At 47.9% G+C, this 27,505-nt stretch overlaps 1 protein-coding gene across 1 annotated transcript in view; it reads right to left on the bottom strand.

The window, feature by feature from the left end:
• DHX8 (DEAH-box helicase 8) overlaps positions 1 to 26,274 on the bottom strand; it is a 32,832-nt gene extending 6,558 nt beyond the window's left edge. The window contains exons 1-18 of the mRNA XM_029926879.1: positions 26,059 to 26,274; positions 20,937 to 21,022; positions 20,311 to 20,383; positions 19,829 to 19,914; positions 17,789 to 17,898; positions 17,033 to 17,398; positions 16,482 to 16,626; positions 15,944 to 16,147; positions 15,224 to 15,311; positions 12,914 to 13,011; positions 11,646 to 11,793; positions 10,041 to 10,222; positions 8,558 to 8,752; positions 8,074 to 8,259; positions 7,743 to 7,953; positions 6,979 to 7,160; positions 4,566 to 4,706; positions 934 to 1,089 (exon numbers count right to left, since the gene is read on the bottom strand). Coding sequence (XP_029782739.1) covers positions 934 to 1,089; positions 4,566 to 4,706; positions 6,979 to 7,160; positions 7,743 to 7,953; positions 8,074 to 8,259; positions 8,558 to 8,752; positions 10,041 to 10,222; positions 11,646 to 11,793; positions 12,914 to 13,011; positions 15,224 to 15,311; positions 15,944 to 16,147; positions 16,482 to 16,626; positions 17,033 to 17,398; positions 17,789 to 17,898; positions 19,829 to 19,914; positions 20,311 to 20,383; positions 20,937 to 21,022; positions 26,059 to 26,206 — 2,805 coding nt within the window. The 5' untranslated portion in view covers positions 26,207 to 26,274. The remainder of the gene's footprint in view (positions 1 to 933; positions 1,090 to 4,565; positions 4,707 to 6,978; positions 7,161 to 7,742; positions 7,954 to 8,073; positions 8,260 to 8,557; positions 8,753 to 10,040; positions 10,223 to 11,645; positions 11,794 to 12,913; positions 13,012 to 15,223; positions 15,312 to 15,943; positions 16,148 to 16,481; positions 16,627 to 17,032; positions 17,399 to 17,788; positions 17,899 to 19,828; positions 19,915 to 20,310; positions 20,384 to 20,936; positions 21,023 to 26,058) is intronic.
• Positions 26,275 to 27,505: the final 1,231 nt, after the last annotated feature.

Raw genomic sequence — 27,505 nt, 5'->3', positions numbered from 1 at the left:
CTGTTTTTTTCCCCTAACGTGACTGTGACCATAAACACAGCAGGTGTTCAATAAATGCTTCTTGTACAAGTAGCAACGACAAGGAATTATGTGAGCAATCAGTGAGCACCGTGCCAAGGGCCTTTACCTGTATTATCTTTTATTTCCACGGCAGATACTATTAATAGCGCACTTCTGGAAAGGAGAGTATAGAATGGAGGGCGGAGCGGATCAATGTGCCAAGGACACAGAGCTCGGAGCAGAAGTTTGAGCCACATGCCGCTCTATTCTCACTCCAGAGACTGAAGCAGGGTTTTTTTCCTGGAGCTGTTTTAGTTTCTCCTACACTGAATAAATAATAAACTACACCCGAGCACTCCATACCAGCAGAGTGCCAGGGCCCCAGGGCAGCGTCAGGGGGCGGCGATGCCATCATCCGTGACATTATTCACGCAGCTCCCCCTGCCAAAAAGAGAACGAGGGTCCTCCCTGGGGACTGAGAGAGGAAGAGCAGTGATTCAGAATGAAACCCAAGCCCCCAGAGGGTCAGTCTGAAGCCAGCACTGCAAAGGTTTTGGACGGAGAGTCTTGCTTCCGTCCTAAAAGAAGGGAATCAGACGAGGATTGAAAGAAGTGTGCCTGTCTACAGTTTGGCACTAATTAGATTCTTTCTAATATCCTTTTAGAAAACGCGAACTAAAATCTTTTACAGCCAAATATCCTGCTGGTTGTTATGGGAAGAAGACACCGTGTGCCCGCAGCAGACCTGCCAACTCAGCCCCAGACCCACAGTGGAGGGGCCGGTAGCGCAGCCGTTCGCATCCCTTCCGAAGGGACGGGTTCCAGGAGGTTACTACAGTATTTAATGAGGTTCGTAAAACTGACATTCATTTACTACGGATGCAGGATCCAGACCATTCCACCAACCCATTCTAACGAGACAGTGATTTCTACCTTGAGCGAGAGCACGGTGCTCGCCAGGTTGGTCCGCTGGATTTCCGGCACGTTGGTGGTCAGCATCTCATCTCGGTAGGCGCGTTCTGTGTACAGCCTGTAACATTTCCCTGGGCCCGTTCTCCCAGCTCTGCCCGCTCGCTGCTTTGCCTGAGCCTAGAGGGGCGGGCACATGAAGGTAGCAGATCCGTTAAATGCTGTTTAACAGCTTTACCCAGGAAATCTGCTTTGGTGGGGGGGGGGGGGCACTGAGCAACTGGCAAAATCCGAAATGGGGTTTATTTTACTTCCTTTAGGACCATTTCTGAGACTACCGATGCTCGTATCATTCCCTCTCTAAAACTCAGCATTTCAGGACAGTCTGTTCAAGGGAGGCACGTACATTCAAGGTGAACGGAAGGAATATAAAGATGACGGAAATACACATTCAAAATAGTGTGGGTCACAAAAGAAAAAGCAGAACATGAAACAAAAGAAAAAGCAGAACATGAAGAACACCATCCCCACAGTTGTGACCAAAAATGTAAATGAACTAAAGAAATGTGACGTTAATCCTACCAATGATGACTCTTGCAGCTGTTTTATTTTTATTTATTTATTTATTTATTTTATGTTTATTTCTTTTTGAGAGACAGAGAGAGGCTGGAGGAGGAGTAGAGTGAGGGAGACAGAGGATACGCAGCAGGCTCTGCACTGACAGCAGAGAGTCTGACGCAGGGCTCAAACCCATGAACTGTGAGATCATGACCTAAGCCAAAGTCAGGTGCTTACCTGACTGAGCCACCCAGGTGCCCCTCTTGCAGCTGTTTTAAAAATAAGGTTGGGGGGGGGCGCCTGGGTGGCTCAGTCGGTTAGGTGTCCGACTTCGGCTCAGGTCATGATCTCACAGTTCGTGGGTTCGAGCCCCACTTTGGGCTCTGTGCTGACAGCTAGCTCAGAGCCTGAAGCCTGCTTCGGATTCTGTCTCCCTCTCCCTCTGACCCCGCCCCCCCCGCCATTTTGTGCTCTGTCTCTCAAAAATAAATTAAAAAAAACAGAATAAAAAATAAGGTTGGGAATCTCAATGACAGAAGGAAATGTTCACGCACATAAGTGAAGAAGCAAGTTATAAGATAGTACTAACTTTGTAAAGAAAAAAAAATAAATAACTACCAGAAGAGTAAAAATGCCCTAAAACTGAGGCTAACTCTAATAGTAGGCTTGCAGATAAGTTCTAGTTTCTTTACTTTAGCATATATCTAATGTTGAACATGTTTTATACCTTAATAATGAGGAAAATTAAATATTTAAACAAAAAATGCACAAAATGCATCCTTAGCAGACTAAGAGACTTGCAAACAAGAAACAAACATACAAAAAGATGGGCAAGAAAAACATCAAAATGATGGCAGTTGGCGGTAGTAGCTTTACGAACAATTTAAAATGTGCTCTATTTCCCCAAAATAATGTAATACTTCTCTGCAGTATTTAGGGGAGAGGAGCACTAATTTTTAAATTGAAAAGATACATAGGTATGGGCACCTCGGTGGCTCAGTTGGTTAAGTGTCCAACTTCAGCTCAGGCCATAATCGCATGGTTCGTGGGTTCGAGCATCGGGCTCTGTGCAGACAGCTCGGAGCCTGGAGCCTGCTTCAGATTCTGTGTCCCCCCCCGCCCCCCATCCCCTGCTCACGCTCTGTCTCTGAAAAATGAATAAACATTAAAAAAATTACCAAAAATAAAGAACAAAAAAAAGACAGTGACCAGCAAGTTGAAGAGGGCGATTTGCTGACAAAACCACCTGTCTTACAACAAATGGTATCAGGATTGGGGCACCTGCGTGGTTAAGTCTGACTTTGGACTTTGGCTCAGGCCATGATCTCATAGCTTGTGAGTTTGAGCCCTTCATCAGGCTCTGCACTTACTGAGCAGAGCTTCCTTGGGATTCTCTCTCTCTTTCCTCGCTCTGCCCCTCCCCCTGCCTCTCAAAATAAACTTTAACAACAAAACAAAAATAGTCTCGGGATTTTACAAATTCCGATGCGGGCCCCAAACCAGAGGCTACAGTACGAGGTCTCTAACCACTCAAGGGCAGGCCGGCAATGGCACACACTGGCGGACTCCACAGCATTCTACACACCTCTCTCTCCAAGTCAGAGGGCAAGTCAGCCAACTTCTCAATCACTGTCAGTTGCACCCGCCACACTGAGAAGTGGTGCAGGGCACACACACCAGGGGCCAGCCTCCCCCGGTTCCAATCCTGGCTCTGCCAGCTGTGTGACCTTGGGCAAGTCACTTAACCCCTCTGTGCCTCATCCTCATCGGTGGAATGAGGGTAATCACGACACCTACCACCGAGGGGGGATGCGAGAACGCAAGGAGTTCGTGCGGGTGCGAGCCCCTGGTGCCCGGCACTTACTGAGTGCTCCTCGAGTGGTAGCTACTATTACCTGAAGCTCAAAATGAAAACTGCCCTCTGATTTTTATGGATGATGAAAATCACACCTGCCTCTTATAAAATACGAAGAAAATATGAAAAAGCATAAATACGTAAAAGCTGCCGCTGGTAACCAGCAGCTCCACTGACACGTAACCCGGCGACCACGCTGACCTCATGCTCTTGGGCACAGGCACGCTCACGCACACTGGGCACCCGCGTGCACCTTTTATTTTTAAACCAAAGTTGGATTATGCTGCTCATGCCATGTTTTGGCTCACTTTTTCCAAATCATGTATCACCATTATATGCTGAAGTCATTAAATATAGATGTGCATCACCCTGTTAATGCCACTCAATACTCTATGGCGGGGAGATACCATCTTTTATTAAACGACTTTCTGTTTGGAGTTCAGCTAGAATTTTCCCAGGTTTCCTCTCATATAAATAATGCCTCGGTGGACCCCCCTTCCCCTCCCTCAGACCCCGTGCTCAGTCACTGCTGAACTTTCAGATGTGCTCCTGGAGGGGGAACTCTTCTGTTCAAAGCATGAACTTTTAAATGCTGGACACGCTGTAGCCAAAAGGCCCTCAAAGAGGCTGACCAGGTTATTCATTTTTAAATATAATTTGGGTAGGAAATCATTCCACAATTACCGAAGAAACACATTAATGTCTCATGAATTATCACTATCTCACATGCCTATGGCTAAGCATGGTATTTTAAAAACTACATTCTTCTATATTTTTATAACTTAGAGTGCTGAAAGTTAAAGTTTTCTTTTAAATTTCACATTTTATGAGGCTTTTTAAAAAATTTTTATTTTATTTTTGAGAGAGAGAGGGCAAGTGGGGGAGGGGCAGAGAGAGAGAGAGAGGGAGACACAGAATCCGAAGCAGGCTCCAGGCTCTGAGCTGTCAGCACAGAACCCGACACGGGACTTGAACTCATGAACCTCAAGATCATGAGCCTAAGTCGGATGCTTAACCAACTGAGCCACCCAGCTGCCCTTTTATGAGGCTTCTTTATGTTGAAACACTACCCTGCAAATTAAACACAAATGACACAAAAAAATCTCCCTCATCTCACAAAAGCACCAGTGCCTTAAAAGTTCATCTGTGAAAACAATGAAGTTCAAAATACAAAGCCATAAAAAATTTCAGAGAAACCCTAACTAGGATTTTTCAGGACAGATGTGGGTAGACACGGCCATACCTGAGAGATCGGAGTGACCACGAGCTGGTCGATGCCGGTCTTGGAATTGTAAACTTTCTGCTTCACAAACCCAGGGTCCACCACATAGTAGATGCCGTCAATGGTCAGCGAGGTCTCTGCGATGTTGGTGGCAATCACGACCTGCGGACAAGAGGGACGCAGCTGGATGGAGCTGCCCAGGCTCAGCCTTGAGGTGTGAAACAGGACACCTCACCTGGGACATCTTTCCGAAGGACCGTGTAGCGATCTCCCTCTCTAGAGAACTAGCTAGCACTTAATCTGTTCGGCTTCATCTTAAGGGTCAAGTTGGGGACAGAGTGGTACCAGAGTTGAAAAAGCAGAGGCCAATCAAAGCCAATTTCATTTGGTGCAAATGGCTACATATCTCATTTTCTAGATCCAACGCTGATTACTACAATTTTAATTTTCTGGCACCCTGGGAAAGCAGAGATTTCCTGGCATCACATGTGCCAGTGCAAAATGAGATTTTTCTTCCCCCATGGGGACATCTGGACTACAAAACAGGCTGTTTGTGTATGTGGAACGAGATTTTTCTTTCCTGATCATAAAAAGAACGAGGCGGCAGAGGAATTGCACGGTCTGGGTGTATGCAGCAGTGTGCACGATCGAGGAGGTGATTGGTCCCGGCCTGGCACTGCCACTGCTCTTCCACCCAGAGGTTCAGCCAATAAAACACAACTGCTTGGAAAAATCATTGCACCAGAACATCTCGCGGCAGGCCAGCACCTCACTGGCCCTGAAAGGCTTCCCCCGGCCACAGAGCTGCGGAGCCCTCTTCAAGAGATGTCCCCTCAGGGGCGCCTGGGTGGCTCAGTCGGGTAAGCATCTAACTTCGGCTCAGGTCATGATCTCACGGTCTGCGGGTTCGAACCCTGCGTCGGGCTCTGTGCTGACAGCTCAGAGCCTGGAGCCTGCTTTGGATTCTGTGTCTCCCTCTCTCTCTGCTCCTCCCCCATTTATGCCCTCTCTCTGCCTCTCAAAAATAAATAAAAGTTTTAAAAAAATTGAAGTTATTAAAAAAAAAATGTCCCATCATCACCAACAGAACAGAGGAGGAATTGCCATCTTTCCACCCCCTGCCCCCAAACCTGCCCCTCCTCCACGTTTCCCTCCTCAGCACCATCTTCCATCCGGCTGTCCAAGCCAGAAAGCTGGGAGTCCTTCCTGACTCCTCCCCGCCCTTCACCCCTACACCTCCACGCACCCACTGTGTCTTGTCCACTCTATCTCTCCAGTGCTTTTCAAATCCATCTGCCTTCCCTTCCTAGGAATATGCTCAAGAGAAACCAAAACATACGCCCGCACACAAACTTGTAAACAAATGTGCCTAGCAGAGTACTGCTCATACTAGCTAATGTGTAGAAACAACCCGAAAGTCCAACAGCTGAGGAACGGGTAAACAAAATGTGGTTATTTCCACTCTGAGGATGTAGACTATCATTCTACGACAGACTATTACTCGGCAATTAAAAAACAAACACACAAACAACGAAGTCCTGACACATGCTACAACATGGATGGAGCCGGGAAATATGCTGAGTGAAAGAAGCCAGTCACCAAGGACCACACAAGACATTGTTCCATTTGTCGGTATTTCTAGAAAGTGGATTCGTGGTTTCCAGGGGCTGAGCAGAGGGGTGAATGGGGATGCGCTGGGAGGCGGTGGCTGTTAAAATGGACGGGGTTTCTTTCGGAGCTCCTGACATTATCCTAAAAGCCACTGTACAGATAAGGGTTAAGTGCTATTATTAAAGGTATTAATGATCAAACAATTCTGTGACTGTACTAAGTCACTGAGTTACATCCTAAAGGGGTGAATCGTCTTTATATCTCGTCAAGCTGTTACTTTAAAAACTCCATCCGTCTCCTCTCCCCCATCTCACGCGACAGCGGTCAGCTCCAGCCTCGATCCGTGAACTATGAACTACGCAGCCCCTGAACTGGCCGCACACTCCTGCCCCTCAGGCGACCGCAAGCTGGCCTCTCAGAGCGAAGGTCCCACTGCCCGTCTTGCCTAGAGAACCAGCCACCTGCTCCTCAGGACTAGCTTAGACCCTTCCGTCGGCTAAGAATTCTGGGTCAGGGGCTCCCCAGCTCCCCGGGTATGCAGAGTCCCAGCAGCTCTTTCACGCCATACGTCTCCCAGGGCAGATAGAGGCCTGGCCTCACGCCACAGCACTGGCGTGTACCCCGAAGCCTGGTAGGTGCTCCAAAAGTATTTGCCAAATGAAAGAGAGGAAGGGGGAGCAGGGGCCACACACAAGATCCTCAGGCCTTAACAGACAGGTCGGACCATCTTCTAAGAATAGAGAAAACAAGGCTGGCGTCCACCTGAAGCAGCCCCACGGGGCCATGTGCGCCCCGCCCCAGCGGCCCATCTGCCCGGCGTTACCTTTCTGCTGCCAGGGGGAGCGGGGTCGAAGATCCGCGTCTGCATCTCACTGGGAAGAGCAGAGTACACCGGCAGGATGATCAGCTCCGGGACGTCCGGTCCCAGGGACTTCATCCGTTCGTACAGGATCTCACACGCGGTGTCAATCTCCTCCTGACCTGTCAGGAAGACCAGGATGTCCCCTACGGAGAGAACGTTTGCTTCTTGTGCGTGTGCTCCACACGAAAGCCATGGCGACACTAAGGGAACTCCCAGTGACGGAAAATACACGAGTCCGACCTCTAAGAAATCAAGAGGCTTTCATCTGTCCACGTTTATTCTGGCTTTTCATTTTTTCTCATTTTTCATTGCTTAAGATTCATGTCTGTGTTTCACATCATTTGTTCAGATCTTTACCGCCGCTTCAAATATGCAAGACTTAGGCTTACAGAGAGATCAACGTTTAAAAGACGCTTTTTAAAAGATGAGAGGGGCGCCTGGGTGGCTCAGCTGGTAGCATTCGACTTCGGCTCAGGTCATGGTCTCATGGTCTGTGAGTTCAAGCCCCGCACTGGGCTCTGTGCTGAGCGTGCAGAGCCTGGAGCCTGTTTCAGATTCTGTGTCTCTCTCCCTCACTGTCTCCCTCCCTTACTCGCACTCTCTCTCTCGACAATAAACAAACATTAAAAAAATTAATAATAAATAAATAAATAAAAGATGAGAAAAAAAGCTACCTGCATTAGGACTTTTGGCCTACGAGGAAAAAAAATTCTCCTTCCGCCTACCTGGTGGCTCCGTTAAATGGATCTGCATGACAGTGATCAAGCTGGCATCCAGATAATCCGTCTCGGGTTCCTTTGTGTACAGTATTTCCACCGGATATGTTCGACCTGGGATGGTGAAGATGGGGGCTTCGTAGAAATACTGAGAAAACTTCACCGCATCCAGCGTGGCTGAGGTGACAATCAGCTTCATGTCCTGCCGCTTCTGAACCGTCTGAAGGGAAATGCAATGTGGCTTTACTAAGAAGGACGAACCAGTAAGGCCCGGGGCCTCAAACCCAATTCCCAGGACTCAGTCCCCACCAGGGAGGAGAGCCGCCGAAGAGCACGTCACCTTCTTCAACAATCCAAAGAGCACGTCGGTGTGAATTGTTCTCTCGTGCGCCTCGTCCAACATGATGATCGCGTACTGTGTGAGGTCGGGGTCGATCAGGCACTCTCGGAGCAGCATCCCGTCCGTCATGTACTTGATGACCGTCTCTGGGCTGGTGCAGTCCTCAAATCGAATGGTGTAGCCCACCTAAAGCAGAACCAGAGCCGAAAACCTAGGCACCCAGCTCTCCTGTCTGCAGTCCCCGGCCAGGACTGCAGCCCTGTCAGACGGCTACCTGAAGTCTCCAGAGGTAAGAATTTGAGCAAGATGTGCAGGGACTTCCTCCTAGTAGAATCTGCCTTGGACTTGACCCTGAACACATCGATGACAACGAGAACCCTCCCCTCCCTCAGGAGAAACCTGAAGACAGGCAGCACTATAGACAGAGATGTGGGTCTTTACAGTCTTTTTAGGCATTTCCTGAACAACTCCACTACCTGCTTACCTCTTGGCCTAAGCAACAACCAAACTCCTCCGACACTCTCTTGGCCACCGACATGGCGGCGACCCTTCGGGGCTGGGTACACCCAATCTTGCCCCGGGAAGTGTAGCCCGCCTCCGCCAGGTACTGGGTGATCTGTGTCGTCTTCCCAGACCCTGTCTCCCCAATAACAATCAGGATTTGATTGTCATGGACAGCCTGAAAGCAAGAAAATATAAATAAATATGGTCACCAAAACCTCCCACACATCACCACGGAGGAAAATGATGTTTACGTTCCAACACTAAAGAAGAAAAGGGGGATCAATTAATATTCCTACGGTGAGATCACAGAGCTTAAACTATTTTTAATGACGCGTAGAAAAAAATATTCATGGTGATTTTCTACGGGCAGTGCTCTTCCTTAAGTGCATGTAGAACTTAAAAACTTGAAACTTTTCTTGTATTCTTGAAATGACACAACTCTATTTTTTATAATTTTATTCGTTTTCTCAAATTCATAAAAACATAAAGTCAATGCTAAAAGCATACAGTTCCGCTCAGATATCTCTGATTTTACATATTTTAAGTACTACATGCACATGGTTAAAGAATTCAATAGTACATAAAAAAGGCACATAAAGCGTTCCTTTCCGCTGCCAAATCTCCCTACCCTAAAAGCCGTCTTATTTCTACACTGTTTATAACAGCAAAGGATTGCCACCAACCTATGTCTATTAATACAGGACGAGTTACATCAGCCAGAGCGTGTCTACGTAACAAGCCGCCACCACCACTCACGCCCCCCGCCCCCCAAGAACAATTTCTGAGCTGGGCTGTTAACGGGAAAAAGCAAGATGGAGAGCATATGCTGCCATCCAGAAACATAGGAGATACGTAAAACATGGAACGTCTGTGTTTGCATGTACATGTATGTATTTGTACTTCCTTGCGTACACTTGAGACGGCGCTGAAAGGATTTGCTGGGAACTGGTCAACTCAGTTGACTGGGGAACATCCGTGGTCTTAAAATCCAATCTCCAAAAAACGGAAATAGGTACCTAAACCAGTCGTGCCCATATGGGTTCACTGGTCAAGCATCCCCATTTTTCTTACTGACCAGAGATGTTGGTCTCGCCCACCTGGAACTGCTCTAGGGGCCACCTGTTCAAACAGGTTTATTTCATCAGGGGGTGGGGGTTGGGAAGGAGGTAGGGGCACCTGGCTGGCTCAGTGTGTGAAACCTGCATCTCTTTATCTCGGGGTTGAGAGTTCAAGCCCCATGTTGGGTATAAATTCCTTAAATAAGCTTTAGAAAAACAATGTACAAACTAATATATACGTATCTATTTTAAAATACTTGGAAACGTTCTGGGTTTTTTTTCCTTCTCTTTAGAAAAGCCACTTCAAATGTACACATCCCCGTCCAGCTAATTTCAAACATGTCACCCTTCTTTCAGAAAACGCCGCTGCTCCTGCCCCGATGCGACATAAAGGGGGCTTCTCACCTGGACCAGCTGCTCCTTCAGTTTGTATATGGGCAGGCTCTCTCTCTGCTCAATGATGGACATCTGGGTCTTTTTTCCATAAGAGGCTTTGTTGCCCCCAAACGCATGCTTCTTCCACTCGGGAATGTCATTGGGCATCATCCCGATACCCCTCATATTGGCAGCAATCTGTCTGCCTTCCGCTGCGAAGAGGAACAGACAACTTAGTACTCTCCTGAAGCGACCTCAGTGCCCCCAGCCTCAACATCCCACAAATCCCATTTCTCCAGCTCATCCCCCCTGTCTGCTACCTCTCGGTTCAAGCCACCATCCCGTCTCCTCCACTAGAAAAGTCCCGTGAGTCAGCTCAGGGGTCTACGCTTGCCCATCCGATCCGCTCCGCAGGGCACCCTCAAGAATGCTTTGGTACTGCAACTCTGATCACGCCCGTCCCGTTTGGAACCTGGCAACACTCCCGAGTGGACTTTAGAACTGAGCCCCAATTCCTAATGCCGTCTCGAAGGCCTGGCCACCCCGCCTCATCCCCACCACTCAGCCGCCGCTCCAGTCCAGCCTTGCGGGTCTGCTTTCCACCTCGCGGCCTGAGCCCAAGCGCATCCTCGGCCTGGAACGCACGCCCCACCCCCAAGCCCCACCCCGGCCCCTCTGATGACCAAGTCCCATCTACCCTTCCAGCCTCAACTTCCTCAGGGAAGTGACCCATCCCCCTGTACTTCTTCGTGTACCACTAGTCGTGATTTAGTTAGTAATTTGGTAACTGTTAGACTAATAATTGATTTTACTTCAAAGTGTGGCTCAACTCCCCAGTTGCCTAACACATATTATTAAAAGCCTGTTGTGACTATAGCGAGCAATTGCTTACCATTCACTGCACCAAGAATTATGTGAAAAGGGGAGTTTCAAAGCTGTATAAACTTTAGCATAAAAAATTCTTGGGGTGCCTGGCTGGCTCAGTCGGTAGAGTGTGTGACTCTGGATCTTGTGAGTTTGAGCCCCACACTGAGTGCGGACATTGTTTAAAAATAAAATATACTTTTAAAAATCTTTTTTCTTTTTTAGGTAAGCTCTATGCCCCACATAGGGCTTGAACTCATGACCCTGAGATCAAGAGTTCCATGCTCGACTGAGCCAACCAGGCATCTTAAGCATAAAAAATGCTTAAGTTATTCAGAAAAAAAAGTTAGTCCAATGATCTGACCAGGGTTACTAAAACATTTTTGGTTTTAAAGAGGGGCTCTTGGATGGTTCAGTAGGTTAAGCATCCAACTTAGGCTCAGGTCATGATCTCGCAGTTTGTGGGTTCAAGCCCCACGTCGGGCTCTGTGCTGACAGCTCAGAGCCTGGAGTCTGCCTCAGATTCAATGCCTCCCTCTCTCTCTGTCCCTTCCCTGCTTGCGCTCTGTCTCTTTCTGTCTCAAAAATAAATAAACATTAAAAAAATTTAAAAACCAAACAAACAAAAAACATGCTTTAACCAAAGGGAAAAATCCCCAAATCACCAAAGCCAAGGCTAAACCTTTAGTACGTGCTGCCAGCGCCTCTCCCTTTGTACCTGAAGGCTCAGATTATTTTTGAAAAGTCCACACCCCCCCACCAGGGTCTTACCATCAGGCAGAGGATCCACCCAGTGCTTGTTGAGCCCCATGGGGATGGAATCCATCTCAGCTTCGCGCTGGGCCTGCTTGAGTTCTCGCCTCTCTTTGGCCAGGGCACTCTGCATCATTGCTGCTTGAGAGAGGGAGCCATCTGGGTTCTAGAGAAACAGAGGACAAGCAGCGTCAGAATGAGATCTCGGCATGCATTAAACGGCCAGGAACTCAAATGTAAATGCTGAGCCGCTTGAATCTAAAACATGAGACCCACCTGGAAGGATGTACCATACTACACTGGAGGCACTGGGGGTGTTGGTTGATGAGAACCCCATGAGGGATGGGACAGACAAGAAAGGGGTAAGAATTCTTCTGTGTGGTCCCAAGAACCAAAATTAAGACCAACACAGATGCCTCGGTGAGAGACTTCGACCCTACTTAAAGAAGAGCTAACAGGGGCGCCTGGGCGGCTCAGTAGGCTGAACGTCTGACTTCGGCTCAAGTCATGATCTCGCCATTCCTGAGTTCAGGCCCCGCGTCGGGCTCTGTGCTGACAGTTTAGAGCCTGCAGCCTGTTTCGGATTCTGTGGGTGTGTGTCTCTCTCTCTGTCTCTCCCCCACTCATGCTCTGTCTGTCTCTGTCTCTCAAAAATAAACATAAAAACATTTAAAAAAAACAGGGGGTAGGAATAATGTGATCCATCTGAAGATGGAATGGCTCTCCTTAAGGGTTGGTGAGTTCTCTGTCACCAACAACGTCAAGAAGACAGAAGACCACAGGGGAAGAACACCGCAGAAGGACACAAGAGAATGACAAGCACTGCATGGGTGGCTGGGCTGGGAGACCTCTAAGATACCCTTCTCCAAACCCAAAAAGTTATCATAACTTTCCTCGAATCCTCTTCACAGCTCTGCCCTCCACAGTACCCAGCTTTCCACGGAGGGCAGCCCCATTTGGTCAAGTGAATGCTTCAAAACTGCCTTTGAACGTGGAAGGTAATTACCCAAGCCCTGAAGGCAAGGGCAGAGGCAGTGACAGATCAAGCACTCCTATTCCCCTCTTCCTTCCCCAAATACAGTAAAATGAAAGCAAAAGAATTAAAAAGGCAAAAGTAACAAAGCCAAGTCAATCACCCTTTAAAACAAAAATACTCTCGACTCTGACCAACAGTCAATACACCTTCTAGCCTGAGCTCTGCTCACATGGACGTCATAGCCTACTCTGAGAAACCAGTGACTTCAGGAAAAGAAGGTCACCTGACGCAGAGTCCCAGCGTTTCTCACCTTAACGATTTTGATAGGGCTCATGTCCATGCTTTGCTTGGTGTGCCCTCTCAGGAATGGGGGCTCTTCCTCGACCAGCTCGATCTCAAGATCTTCATCTAAAAGTTCCCCCCAAAAGAAGAATTAGCAAAAAACGAGAGAGAAATAACCATTTTCATCAAAACAACTGGTTTCCATGGGCACCGGCAATCTTTATCAAAGATGGTTCCCAAGGTCAAAAAGACAGCAAGCCAAGTGAAACTAATGGAAATGGCTGTTTCCCCTGCCCTCCAGGTGTTTCTGAGCACTTATGTTCTGGCCTAAGAACGGACTTTCAAAAGAAGTTACTGTAGAAAAATGTGGTCTAACATTCCAAATGGTCCTAGGTATTTTCCACCCAACTTCATTATGGAGTAACTTAGCCCACAACAGACTGGCAAAAAAATTAAGTCAGACAATTGGGATAATTATCAACTGTTGTCAAGAATACAAGGCAAGGGGCGCCTGGGTGGCTCAGTTGGTAGAGCCTGAGACTCTTAGGAGTCTTAGGATTCTAAATTTGACCCCACGTTGGTCATAAAGACTAGTTAAAACTAAAATCTTTTTTTCTTAAATGATCTTAATGTTTTTTATTTGAGAGAGCAAGTGAACACACAAGTGGGGGAGGGACAGAGAGAGGGAGAGAGAGAATGCCAGCAGGCTCCAGCTGTCAGCAGAGCCTGACACAGGGCTCAAGCCCTCAAATCACAAGATCATGACCTGAGTCAAAACCAAGAGTCGGAAGCTCAATCAATTGGGCCAATCCAGGCTCCCCAGAAATAAAATATTTAAAAAACAAACAAAAAGAATTGTAAATTGAAACAAAAACTTTAGAGGTGCCTGGGTGGCTCAGTCAGGTAAGCGTCTGGCTTTGGCTCAGGTCATGATCTCACGGTTCGTGGGTTCGAGCCCCACGTCGGGCTCTGTGCTGACAGCTCAGAGCCTGGAGCCTGCTTCGGATTCTGGGTCTCCCTCTCTTTCTGATGCTCCCCTGCTGGCGCTGTCTCTCTCTGTCTCTCAAAAATAAATAAAAAACATCTAAAATTTAAGAAAAAAAATTTTTTAAAGAAACAAAAACTTTAGAAACAGCCCATATATCCATCGAAAGTAAAACAGATACACTGTGTTAAGTTTCCACACAGAAAACACTACACCAGCAAAAACGAAGTACAGCTATAAAAAATCATCACAGATAAATATCAAAAGCATGATCAGAAAAATAGGAATTAAGTTCAAAAACTGACCAAACAAGACAATGTTTAGGGACAGATACACAGATAATAAAATGTTAAAAAGAAAATTATAAAAAGCAGGGAAATAACACAAACTTTACAACGGTGGTTACCCAGAGAAAAAAGGAGGAGGACTGAAGCAGAGGGTGCAGGTAAGGGCTCGTAGCTGCTGCTGAGATCCCACTTCAGCGGGGCGCCTGGGCGGCTCAGTCTGTTAAGCGGCTGCCTCTCACTTCGGCTCAGGTCATGATCTCACGGTTCCCGGGATCAAGCCCCAGGTCATGCGCTGTTAGCACAGAGCCTGCTTGGGATTCTCCCTCTCCCTCTCTATCTGCCCCTCCCTAGCATTCTCTCCCCCCTTTTCTCAAAATAAAGAAGTAAACTTAAAAAAAAAATACATAGGAGTTCATTTACCACTATTACATAAATCATATGTCCCATTGTTGGATTTATTTCACAATCTTTAAAAGTTGTTACGAGACTGAATGAAAAGTTGGGTCCAGGGCAACTCAGAGGTTACTAGTTGGATCCAGGGTTCAGAACCATTACTAAGAATATGAGATGAAATTTACTCCCCAAAATACAATTAGAATTTTTTACATCCTGAGTGTGTATCATAACCAAGAAGTGTAACAATATATAAACATCTGTCAGAAAAATGAACTTTCAGGTGGCTCAGTTGCTTGAGCGTCTGACTCTTGATTTTGGCTCAGTCATGATTCCAGGGTCGTGGGATCAAGTCCCGCTTTGGGCTCCACGCTCAGCACAGAGCCTGCTTAAGATTTTCTCCCTCTGCCTCTCCCCCCCACACGTGCGCTGTGTCTAAAAATATAAATTAAAAAAAAAAAAGAAACCAATTTACACCTTAAAAAAAAAGAAAAATGGGTTTTCTGCTTCGAGCTAGAGGAGCCCTGGCCCGTGCAGGCACTGAGCGGTTAAGACGTAAGAAATACAGGCGTTAAGGCGCGAGGTCGGACTACACCTAAAGCACCGTACCCAGCCGCTCAGCCTGCCCGCCGCCCTCCTGACCACCCGCCTGCTCAACCCAGTGGCTAGTCACCTTCTTCGTCATCCACTTTAGGGAGAATGCCGGTCTCCTCATCGAAGTCCGGAAACTCTTCTTTGGAAAGGACATTGGCTGCAATCATCTAGTGAAAGGACACAAGCGACATCTTTAACTCGCTAGGGTCGAAACCCTACTTTTGTCGGCGTTAGCACAGGGGTTCCTCAGAACAAACCGAGGTTTTTCTCTGCGCACCGGGACTGCAGGGCCTCTAACATCACAGATCTCACCCCGAGGGGGCAGGGCTCAAGGGTCGCGTCCCAGGAAGAACTATCTGCCCCGTCCCTGGTTCCGCAGCACCGTGCACATTCCCTGTTACGTAACATCCAACTCTGACAATGTTTCCAACTGTCTCCCGCCCCTGGACCTTGAGTTCCTCAAGGGCGAGGAACCGTGATACACGGGTCCGTCTCCTGCCCTGACGTGTACGGAGGAACAGGGGAAACAAGAATAAACTCACACGGCACTTAGCACACGCGGGCACTAACCTAAGCACTCCACCTCTATTGCCTCATTTAATCCCCACGGTGCCACAGTGGTCCTGCTCCACAGATGGGGGCACTGGGGCACAAAGAAGCCGAGTGGCTCGGCTCAGGATCCCACGGCTAGTAAGCGGCCGGAGAGGTCCCCCAGGCCGTGGAGCTCCAGGGCCCGCACTCCTAAGCACGATGCTACACGCAGAACGGCCGTGTGGCCAGACAGGCAAAGGGCCCCGACCTGTTTGATCTCCCACTTCTCCGGGTCAGAGATTCGGGTAAGGCGCTTGCGCTCCAGCGAGTCGTCCTCTACTTCAGGGGCGCTGACGAGGGAGAGGTGAGTGGGTCTGTCTGGATTCCTCATCGAGGTCTCCTCATTGGTCTCCCCGACAAGATTTCGTCGTCGATTGGGGTTTAGATCTTCCCCAGTCTCCTGATCCACATCCTAAGGCATACAAAAGAAGGGGAACTCACTCACTAGCTGTCGTCTTCTGTTTCTTTGGCCACCAGATATGGAAACGGGCACCTGGGGGGTTCAGCTCGTTAGGCATCCGACTTCGGCTCAGGTCATGATCTCAAGAGTTCGTGAGCTGGAGCCCCGCATCGAGCGGGCTCTCCGCTCTGAGTGCAGGGCTCGCCTCAGATCCTGTCTTCCTCTCTCTCTGCCCCTCCCCAACTCGCATGCACGCACGCACCCACTCTCTCGCTCTCCCAAAAATAAATAAACATCCAAAAAAATTATTTTTAAGATCTGGAAACAGACTGGGTATCTCACCTACCTTCATGCTCAGACTGGTCTTGGTCCCAGTGAAGGACAGCACTTTGACTTTGACCCTCTGGCCTTTGCTCACCACATCAGCCACATTGGCCACACGGCCTTCCCGCCGGAGTTCGGAGATGTGCACCAGGCCTTCCCAGCGCTTCCTGGGGGAGAGTCACATACATCTGGAGCATGCCTAACATACCTTGACCCCAACCAATTTCCACCCTGTTGGAACTCAACAAAAGGCAGTGGTCTTAAACTCAAAAACTCAAGAGAAAAGTACCAAGAAGATGGGTTACAAAATAAAATAGTATTGCCATCCTCCCAAAGAAAAGACATGGCGCTAAGGGGTACAAATTCTCATGCATCTCAGTGACAGGGCAGCTCTCTTGAAGGGAGAGTAAGGAATGCGTGGCTATACATCATTTCATATAAAAAGTCAAATTCTAACAACTTGACATGGCTGATTTGATTAAAGCGACATTAATCATAACTTGAAAACAGGAAACTCCCCAGTGATAAGAGAAACTATGCCCATCGCAGGTATGAAAGATCACCACCCAATACCTTAATCCCTCCAGTTGCACGAAGCAGCCAAACTGCATGATGCTGGTAACTTTGCCGTTGTAAATGTCCCCAATGGCAGGCTCTTCCGGGGGAGGGCGGTCCACATGTTTGTCCCGCCATCTGTCCAGATTCCTCTCCCCATACTTGTCCCGGTCTTTCCTGTCTTTAAGAGGACTCTGACTTCTGCTCCTAGACCGGTATCTAGACTTCCCTTTATTCCTCTCTCGGGTCCTAGAATGCGACGGAGAGCGGGACCGGCGTCTCCTCTTGTGGTCTCTATCACGATCTCGCTCCCGCTCCCTGTCCCGCTCTCGGTCACGGTCACGGTCGCGGCTCCGGCTCCGCTTCTTCTTCTTTGCTTTGTCTCTGTCACACCGACAAACACTTGTTTTAAAAAAGGAACCAGCCCAATGTCATCTCTGCCTCCCCAAGCACTCAGCATGGTGCCACGCATGGGTCAGGTACCTACTAAGTGCTGAGTTGAATTACTCTCTTTCGGACATTGCTGCAGGCCACTAAAGGATGAGGTCACAAATATGCCCAGCCTCCTTCAGCCCTGATTTCTACATTATAAACCTCTTAGCATTTGCTGCATAAATACTCTTTCCAGGCAACAACTGTTAGAATAGATCTAATACTACGGTACGTGGCCAGCCTAGATCCTGTATACTTGTCCCAAATTTTGCTTAGCTAGTCCCCAAAACTCAACTACCACAGCACCCTGAACCTGCAAAGGACAGGACACACAGGACGAACCGGTGCTCAGCATCTCTCTGCTTCTCCTGGCCCGCTGCGCTGGGCATTAAGGCCTCCAGTTCTTTCAGGACGTCCACAGCGACCTTCACGTCATCCTCATCCAGCATGGTCTGCAACACCAGAGGCCGGCCAAGTTAGGAGGGGAGGGGGAGAAGCGCATGCAAGAGTCTGTGTTCCGGGCCATCTACAAACCTGACGGCCCCTACATCACTGACCACTCACGTGAAGGAAACAGAAGCGGGTAGAGATTTCCAGCGCAATTTGAGAGAAAGGCAGAAGGAATGTGCAAAGGCTCGTGGAAGTCAGTGCTACATCTGGCAAATTCTCTTTGTCCTTAATACAAGCCTATGGGGCGGGGGGCAATTAGCTATCATGCCCTCCTGTGAAAGCACGCAAGAGAGGGTTATAAATAGAAAGTAGATGTTCAAATTTTTAAAAAGTAGATTTTTAAAAAAGATTTCTTGGCAATTTTTTAAAAGAATTTAAAGAATGCTTTTTAAAAAAAATTTTTTTTAATGCTTTTTATTTATTTTTGAGAGACAGAGAGAGACAGCTGGAGCAGGGGAGGGTCAGAGAGAGAGGGAGACACAGAATCCAAAACAGGCTCCAGGCTCTGAGCTAGCTGTCAGCACAGAGCCCGATGAGGGGCTCGAACCCACGAACCATGAGATCATGACCTGAGCCAAAGCCAGACGCCTAACTGACTGAGCCACCCAGGCGCCCCTATAAAGAATTTAAAGAATGCTTTTTAAAGAATTGCACTCGCCTCCCCCCATCACCTGCTCTATTTTTTTCCATACTGCTTATTGTTACCAGCCATATTACATACTATGTACTTGTTTACTGCCTGTGTCCTTCCCACTGAAGGAGTTTACATGTTTATTTTCTGCCCACCCCAATACTATGATGTAGTCTCCAAGAGCACAGATGTTCTATCCGTTTTGTTCACAGCTGTATCCCTGGTACTCAGATCAGGGCTTGGTACACAGTAGCTGCTCCATAAATACTTGCCAGAATGAAATTTAAAAGTCAAAACACTTAAAATTCGACCTAACACGTAATAAAGCAAAAAAATCTAACTTCACACATCAGGTGTCTGTTCTAGAACCTTGTTTCATAGGCCTAATCACTGCTTCCCACAATTCTCAATCCCATTTCCCTCAAATATTGTTCTCTGGACTCCTTAACACCATACCACGCACAGTACACGCTCAGGGAGTGACCCAACACGTTCAATTTGAAAAATGTATTACGGGGCACCTGGGTGGCTCAGTCAGTAAAGCATTTGACTTCGGCTCAGGTCATGATCTCATAGTTTGTGAGTTTGAGGCCTGCATCAGGCTCTGTGCTGATGGCTCAGAGCCTGAAGCCTGCTACAGATTCTGTGTCTCCCTCTCTCTCTGACCCTCCCCTGCTAGCTCACACTCTCTCTCTCAAAAGTAAATAAACATTAAAAAAAAAAGGGGGGGGGCACGCCTGGGTGGCTTAGTCGGTTGAGTGTCTGACTTCAGCTCAGGTCATGATCTCACGGTTTTCAAGTTTGAGCCCCGCGTCGGGCTCTGTGCTGATAGCTCAGAGCCTAGAGCCTGCATCAGATTCTAGGTCTCCCTCTCTCTCTGCTCCTCCCCCACTGGCGCTCTGTCTCTGTTTCTCTCTCAAAAGTAAATAAACATTAAAAAAAATTTTTTAAGGAAAATTATATTACAACGGGGACTCCTGAGTGGCTCAATCAGTTATAAGCGTCCAACTCTCAACTGCGGCTCAGGTCATGATCTCGTGGTTTGTAAGACTGAGCCCCACATCAGGTTCTGTACTAACAGCATGGAGCCTGCTTGGGTTTCTCTCTCTCCCTCTCTCCCTCTCTCTCTGCCTCTCCCTGGCTTGTACTCTCTCTCTCAAAATAAATAAATACACTTACAAAAGAAAAATATATTACAACGAACACAAACTTAAAACTAGTAACTAACGAGACACAGAAAAGGGCCAGGGCTCAGGGGAAATACCCCGTTAGAAGAGACATTCTCAAAATGGCATCAGTACCCGGACAGAAGGGTTGTCTGGTTGGCAGAGCACTGGGAAGAGCTCCTTCAGCTTTTCTTTTCCAGTTTTGGGTTTAACGACGGGATCTTGTGTCATCACAGAGCATAAAGGGTTCAAAAAAAAGGGGAGAGATTTGATATTCTTAATGGTTAACAAAGAACTTCAGCATCAGACCTGCATCAAACTAAAAACAGAACATGGCATTTTTCTGCGTATTATTCATATACATTACTCTACACATAGTTTAACTTTCTAAAAATAACATCCATTACACACGATGCGGGCCTGCGGGGGCAGGGGCGGGGGGGGGGGGGGGGCGCAAAGGTACATCAGAATTCACCTGGTTACCTAAGTTTACGTCCTTTGGAAAATTTTACAAGAATGTGTCCTTGCTCAGCAGCTGCCGAGAGGGACAGAAACAATTCACAGGACGCTCGCAATCTGGACCATTCTGGAGGCGGAGGCTCGGCCGCCCTACTCACCTTTGCTAGTCGAAGGCTTTGCGGGAGGCCGCATGGTCTGTATGAGCCGCAGCAAGTTACTAATAAGAGAATCCTTTGAAAAGAAAACACAAATTATGGGCCCCTGAATCAGTGCTTGAAAGCTTGAAAGGTGTAAGGCATGGCTCGCCTTACGGGGTGGCTGCATCGCGGAACGCAGCCGACTGAACACATGCAGCGCGGGGCTCAGTCTGACGCGGCGCGAACCCAGCCACGCAGCTCTGGATGCGGCTGATATTCGGGGGCTTTCCGGAGGGGAAGGTAATTTAGTTGCCTTCAACCATTTTTATCTTCCACCGTTTAGAACTACCTCCAGAACCTACGTATACTCTTTCGTTTTTGACTTCTGGATTCACAGAACAAGGATGGAGACACTCATAAAGACTTCATGATGGAAATCCCGCCCGACTTTCCTAGAGCGGCGTCACAGGAAATCCGGTTTTATCACCACTGCTCGGTGGCATAAAAACATTACACACCTAATGGGTGCTTTGACTGGTAGGTACAAATTCTCTCCTTTCTCTAGCAAAATCCTAGCTTAAATCCTACCAAAAATTAAATTCAGTTGGGGCTTTAAGACAAAATAGGAGTCTCGGAGGTACACGTACCGTGAATTCGGCGCCATTTTTGACCAGAGAAGCCTTAAAAGTATCAAAGGTGGTATTTTTCTCCGCAAGACTGATCACAAATTCAGCTGCAAACGAGAAAAGGGATTAAAACTGGAATGGAGACGAGCAAAAAGTCATTTTCAAGTACATTAAAAGCAAAACCAATTAGCCTTTCCAACAGTCATAAAAACCAAAGAGCGCTATCCAGTGAGGGTAAAGGAAGAGAATTTAGAGTGCCAAGGTTATCCACGTATGTTCTAGTTAAGTTTTAGAAAGAACAAGGAGATACCACCACAAAATGGCTCCTGGGGCCGTCAGCGCATGTAAGGAGCACACCTCGCCGTCCCAGATGATCTCCTGCGCTTCTCTTTTTAAAATTTTTTTAATGTTTATTTATTTATTTTTGAGAGACAGTGTGAGCAGGGGAGGGGCAGAGAGAGAGGGAGACACAGAATCTGAAGCAGGATCCTGGCTCTGAGCTGTCAGCACAGAGCCTGATGTGGGGCTTGAACTCACAAACCATGAGATCATGACGTGAGCTAAGTCGGCTGCTTAACCGACTGAGGCGCCCAGGCACCCCAATCTCCTGCGCTTCTCACGAGACCACTAGCTGTGCACGTTGCGACAACCTCCAGAGGTAACAATGTCCAGGAGCCAGAGCCCCCCCCCCCCCCCCCCGATAAAAGCACACAGTAGGATGCATTCTACAGTTTCTGGAAGGTCAGACCCAATCCACGTATGAGAACCAGACGGCTGCTAGATGGACAATCTCCAAGTTGATAAAACACTTACTTGCTCCCCAAATTTTTCACTACAAACCTGCCCAGTGTTTGAAATTTCTTTTTCTTTTCTTAAAGATTTATGTTTTGTTGTTGTTGTTGTTTATTTTTTGAGAGAGAGAGAGAGAGACAGCGTGAGCAGGGGAGGGGCAGAGAGAGAGGCAGACACAAAATCCAGAGCAGGCTCCAGGCTCTGAACTAGCTGTCAGCACAGAGCCCAACACGGGGCTTGAACTTGTGAATCGTGAGATCAAGACCTGAGCCGAAGTCCGACACTCAACCGACTGAGCCACCCAAGTGCCCCGAAATCTCTACTATTAGAGCTACTTATTAATTAAGAGACTTTTCAGGAGAAAAGCACATTTTATTAGGGGCTGAGATAATAAACCTCACACTGTGAGCCCCACAAGAAAATTTTAATGATTTCATCTGGATTTTAAACCTAAAAAAAATAATAACAACACGGATCACTAACATAAACAAGTGCTACCACACCGCTCCCATGCTGGCATGTGTCTTTACTTTTTTGAGGACACTGAGTAAAAGCTAAATGCCACCAGGCTCCATGGACATAGCCTACGCACCACGGGTTAGTGACAGCAACGCCAGTGGTTAAGACTTTCCGACCACCTACTACACGCCAGGCACATGCTAAGCCTCACGACACCCTCATCAGTAGGTACCATTACTGGCCCTATTTTGGGCTAAGGTTACTGGCCCGAGGTGGCTAAGGGTTTGAGATCCTGACCTACCCAGTAATAGTTGGTGGAGTCAGGCCTGGAACCCAGGCAATCTGACTCCAAAGCCCACATTCTGCAGAGAACTGTGGAGGGAGGAGGAGTCGGTCACGTGGTGCCCCAGCGGTCAGCGGCAGCTTCGCACCGCAGGTGCTGTCATTCGTCAGCGCGGTTTCTTGTTCGTTAATTTTCAGAATTATATGGGGGCATCATTCAAGTAACTGAACTATCAAAAAGGAACTCACAGTTAAAAACAAGTTCATTGGGGAGCCGGGGTGTCTCAGTCAGTGGAGAGTCAGACTCTTGCCATAGGCTCAGGTCATGATCTCACAGGTTTGTGAGATCGAACCCACATCTGGCTCAGAGCAGACAGTACGGAGCCTGCTTGGGATTCTCTCTCTCCCTCTCCTGTCTGCCCCTCCCCTGTGCTAGCTTGTGCTCTCAAAAAAATAATAAATATTTTTAAAAAAAGGAAATTGGGGCGCCTGGGTGGCTCAGTCGGTTGAGTGTCCAACTTTGGCTCAGGTCATGATCTCGTGGTTCATGGGTTTGAGCCCCACGTTGGGTTCTATGCTGACAGCTCAGAGCCTGGGGCCTGTTTCAGATTCTGTGTCTCCCTCTCACTCTGCCCATCCCTTGTTCACACTCTGTCTCTCTCTGTCTCAAATATAAATAAAAACATTAAAAAAAAAAAGAAATACATATTTGGTCTTCATCCCCTCACCAAGCACAGCATTCCTAAAAACCCTGGAATTTCAGGAAGTGTAGAGTGAAAACGAACGGTCTTTTGCTATAATAAGAAGATGATTTTAGTAAAGCCCGTAGGTAATGTCGTTTGGGAGCTGGGTACCAAGGAAACCAACCACGTGAATACAGGCTGGCACTTTTAGCCCCACCCCTGACCTCCAGAGAGGGGAGAGGGGCTGGAAATCGAGTTGGCTTACCAATGGCCAATGACTGAATCAATCATGCTTCTTATTAATAGAGCCTCCACAAACCCCTGAAAGGACTGGGTTTGGGGAGCTTTGGGGCAAGTGAACAAGTGGAGGTCTGAGGCAGTGGGGCACTCAGCATGGAAGCTCCTCGATCTTTCCCACCCACCCTGTCCTATGATCTCTTCCACCGGGCTGTCCCTGGCTTATATCCTTCTACAATAAGCCAGTTATCCGGGAAGTAACCTGGTTCTAAGTTCTGGGAGCTGCTCTAGCAAAGTAATCAGATCCAAGGAGGGGAGTCGTTGGAACCTCTGACAACCTGGACTTGCAAATGGCAACTAAGTTTAGGGTGAGGCAGTCTTACAGGCCTGGGCCTTTAACTGGGGGGATCTGATGCCATCTCCAGATAGACAGTATCAGCATTGAGTTCAGGGTAAGACACCCAGCTTAGTGGTACTGGACAAAATACACATCATAAATGGTGGGGGTGGGGGGTGAGTATGCTTGGCTGGTTCAGTGGGGGAGGCGTGTGACTCTTGATCTCTGGGTTATGAGTTCGAGCCCCATGTTGGGCATAGAGATTACTTAAAAGAATAAAATCTTGGGATGCCTGGGTGGCTCAAGTCAGTTAAGTGCCCGACTCTTGATTTCAGCTCAGTATGTGATCTCCCCGTCCATGGGTTCAAGCCCCGCGTCAGGCTCTGCATTGACAGTGCAAATCCTGCTTAGGATTCCCTCTCCCTCTCTCTCTCTGCCCCTTCCCAACACATGCGCGCTCCTGCTCTCTCTCAAAATAAGTAAACTTACAAAATTAAAATAGGGGCTCCTGGGTGGCTCAGTTGGTTGAGTGTCCAACTTCAGCTCAGGTCATGATCTAGCGGTTCGTGAGTTCGAGCCCCGCATTGGACTCTGGGCTGCCAGCGTGGAGCCTGAAGCCTGCTTTGAATTCTGTGTCTCCCTCTCTCTCTCTCTGCCCTCCGTGCTCATGCTCTGTCTCTCAAAAATAAATATGTGTTAAAAAATTAAAATAAAATCTCTTGAAAGTGAATAAAATATACTGGCAGAGGGACAACTTCCTAGGTGCCATACGGTACCCCTGTGAAAAACAACTATCATCCCCATTTCATAGACGACAAAAAGAGCTTCTGACAAATTAGGTATCTTCCTTGAGGTTACACAGTCTAACTCCCCGGGACCCTTTCTGTCACGTACCCCTTCCCTCGCATCTCTCCAATTGGTGACTTAACTTCATCTTCAATTAGAAAATAGAACAAACAGATGTCTCTCCCTTTTCTTCCTTCCACCAATCCCTAAACCTGTCCGCATCTACAACCAATTCTCTATCCTCCTTCCTACTAAGGAAGTGGGCCATCTGGTTCTCAAGTGGGCCACCTGGCTGGCTCAGTCAGAAAAGCATCTGACTCCTGATCTCAGGGGTCACGAGTTCCAGCCCCACACTGGATGTAGGGAATTGTTTAAATAAGGCTTTAAGGGCGCGTGGGGTGGCTCAGTCAGTAAAGTTTTGGAGCTCAAGTCATATCTCACAGTTCATGGGTTCGAGCCCCGCATCTGGCTCTGCGCTGACAGCTCAGAGCCTGGAGCCTGCTTTGGAGTCTGTGCTTCCCTCTCTCTTTCTTCCCCTCCCCTGCTCGTGCACTCACTCTCTCAAAAATAAATCTAAATGATTAAAAAAAACCTTACTGGACCAAGCATCCTTGTGCCTCTCAAAGGTCAATCCCTCCACTCATGCTCTTGATTCCACCCATCACTTTGCCTTCATAAGGACTCCACTTTTCTGTGGCCTTAGCTCTAGGCCCCTCGCCTTTCAGTTCCTTGGTTTGGGTTTTCCACATGTAGTTTGTTGCAAAACCCCAATCAGTGGTTGAGAACCATTAAAGGCAGACTTCGCAAGAAAGGCTAACATCTGATATGTGATTTTGAGGGGATTACCTAATTAATTAATCAGGGCCTTGTTCTCTTTTCTTTTTTTAAATTTTTTATGTTTTTATTTATTATTGAGACAGAGAGAAACAGAGCATGAATGGGGGAGGGGCAGAGAGAGCAGGTGACACAGAATCTGAAGCAGGCACCAGGCTCTGAGCTGTCAGTACAGAGCCTGATAAGGGGCTCGAACCCACGAATCAGGAGATCATAACCTGAGCTGAAGTCGGCCGCTTAACCAACTGAGCCACCCACGCACCCCAGGGCCTTGTTTTCTTAATCAAAACAGATTATTATTATCTCAAAGGGTCGCATGAAGACCAAGTAAGATAATAGAAGGAAAATACCGGGAAAAACATTTGGCATGCCAATAAATCTCGGCCATTATCATCATCATTACGCTGCGGCGGCTGCTGCTGTTGTTATTAACGTTATTTAGTTAACTAGGACCTAAGGGAAAAAAATTTTTTAAATAAAAAAACAGGGAATAGGAGCGATAGGCACTCTGGGTTTCACTGACAGCTGTGGGCAATAGTTTCTAAACAGCTCGGCTTGGAAAGTTCTCAAAGGGGGAGTGCGGGGGCACAGGCCGAAGATTCCCTGGGACCAAGTGTCTGCGACAGAGAAAAAGAGACTCATATGGACTCACCTACTCGGCGCATCAACCCCATTTCTCCTTCGCCTCCCTCGACCCTAAGCCCAGTGGCCGCAGGGACCTCCCCGAGCTTACCCAGATCCTTGTCGTTGATCCCCAAGTGATTGTCCAGCTCGGTGCAAACTTTCGACACTAAAGAAAGATATTCGAGTTTGGCGAGTTCTTCCGCGGGGCCTAGCTCCGTTCCGGTCACAGCCCCCGCCAGGGCCACAGCCACTGCCATGGCTACAGCGGCTGCGCCCACCCTGCTTTACCGCCGGGCTTCCGAGCTACTCCGGGCCCGCTCCAGTTTTCACTTCCGGGTCGACGCAGGTCCCTTTTGTTTACAGTAAATTGAAAACTACAGGAACTACCCATGACGCAACAGAGAATCATAGAGATCAGACAGGAAGTGCTTAAGGAAGGGACGGCCAAGTGGGTTACTCAGTGCCCCGGCGGCGCCCTCTACAGGTCATCCAGCTTCTTGCTCGGCTCTCAGACCCGGAAACGGTCCCTCTGAGCGCTCTCCCGCCCAACGTCGGCAGAGGGCGCCCATGGCCTGCTCAAGGTGCGCGGGGGAGGTCCCGCGCCTCCAGCACGCCTGCTCCTGCGCTTTTACAAAATGAACCCAAACACGAAGTTTGGAAAAGGCAAAACTTTACAGCGGTCCTCTGTATTATCAGGGCTTTGCCTCTTCGTGGCTCATAACTATGTCAAGCGATTCTGTAGGCGATAGTCTAGATGAGGAAATTGACACTTCTGCTATCTAGCTAAATGACATTGGGCAAATTAATCTTTGGAGCCTTAGTTTTCTCATCTATAAAGCGTACCACTCTTGAGTTCAGCTCAGGTCATGATCCCAGGGTCATGGGATTGAGCCCCCTCGTTGGGCTTATGTTCAGTATGGAACCTGCTTAAGATTTTCTGTCTCTCTCCCTCTGCCCCTCTCCCCCACTCACAATCTCTCTCTTTCTCTCATAAAAAATAATTTAAAAAAATAAAAATAATTTTGAGTGGCTCCCTTGGTTAAGCGTTAACCATTAAGGATATTCCCACACCACACTGCTCTGTGTGATGAATGAGGAAATGAAGGCACTGTAAAGTGAATGACCCTCCAAGCAAGTAAAAGGGAGGAAACTGGACCCTTTGGCTTTTAGCCTCAGGCTACATTACATTTGTGCCTTTGGACTCAGTCCCCGCAACATCTCAGCGTGGGCTTGGAAATGGCAGAGGAATTTCTGGAGCTGTAATTCTCACTGACTGCAAGAGCTGTGTGTTTCCAGGTCCCCTAAGGATTAGTACTGCGCTGATTCTTTTTCCCCATGAATGGAAAGGAAAATCCCTCAACGTGCTCAACTTGCCAGTTTGGAATTAGGATATTAGGGACTTACTCCATTCGACTTCCTTTCTCTGTGCTTCTTGGCTTTTAAAAAAGGTATGTTTATATTCTGCTTTTCTCCGATATTTAACTGGAAGAGGGGAAAGCATAGAGTCTGTTTTGTCTTAAAATCTCTGGGGAAAAGGGCTATAAACCCACAATGGG

Source organism: Suricata suricatta, chromosome 17, assembly GCF_006229205.1.
Source record: "Suricata suricatta isolate VVHF042 chromosome 17, meerkat_22Aug2017_6uvM2_HiC, whole genome shotgun sequence".
NCBI lineage: Eukaryota > Metazoa > Chordata > Mammalia > Carnivora > Herpestidae > Suricata > Suricata suricatta.
This window is presented reverse-complemented; position numbering and strand designations above follow the sequence as displayed.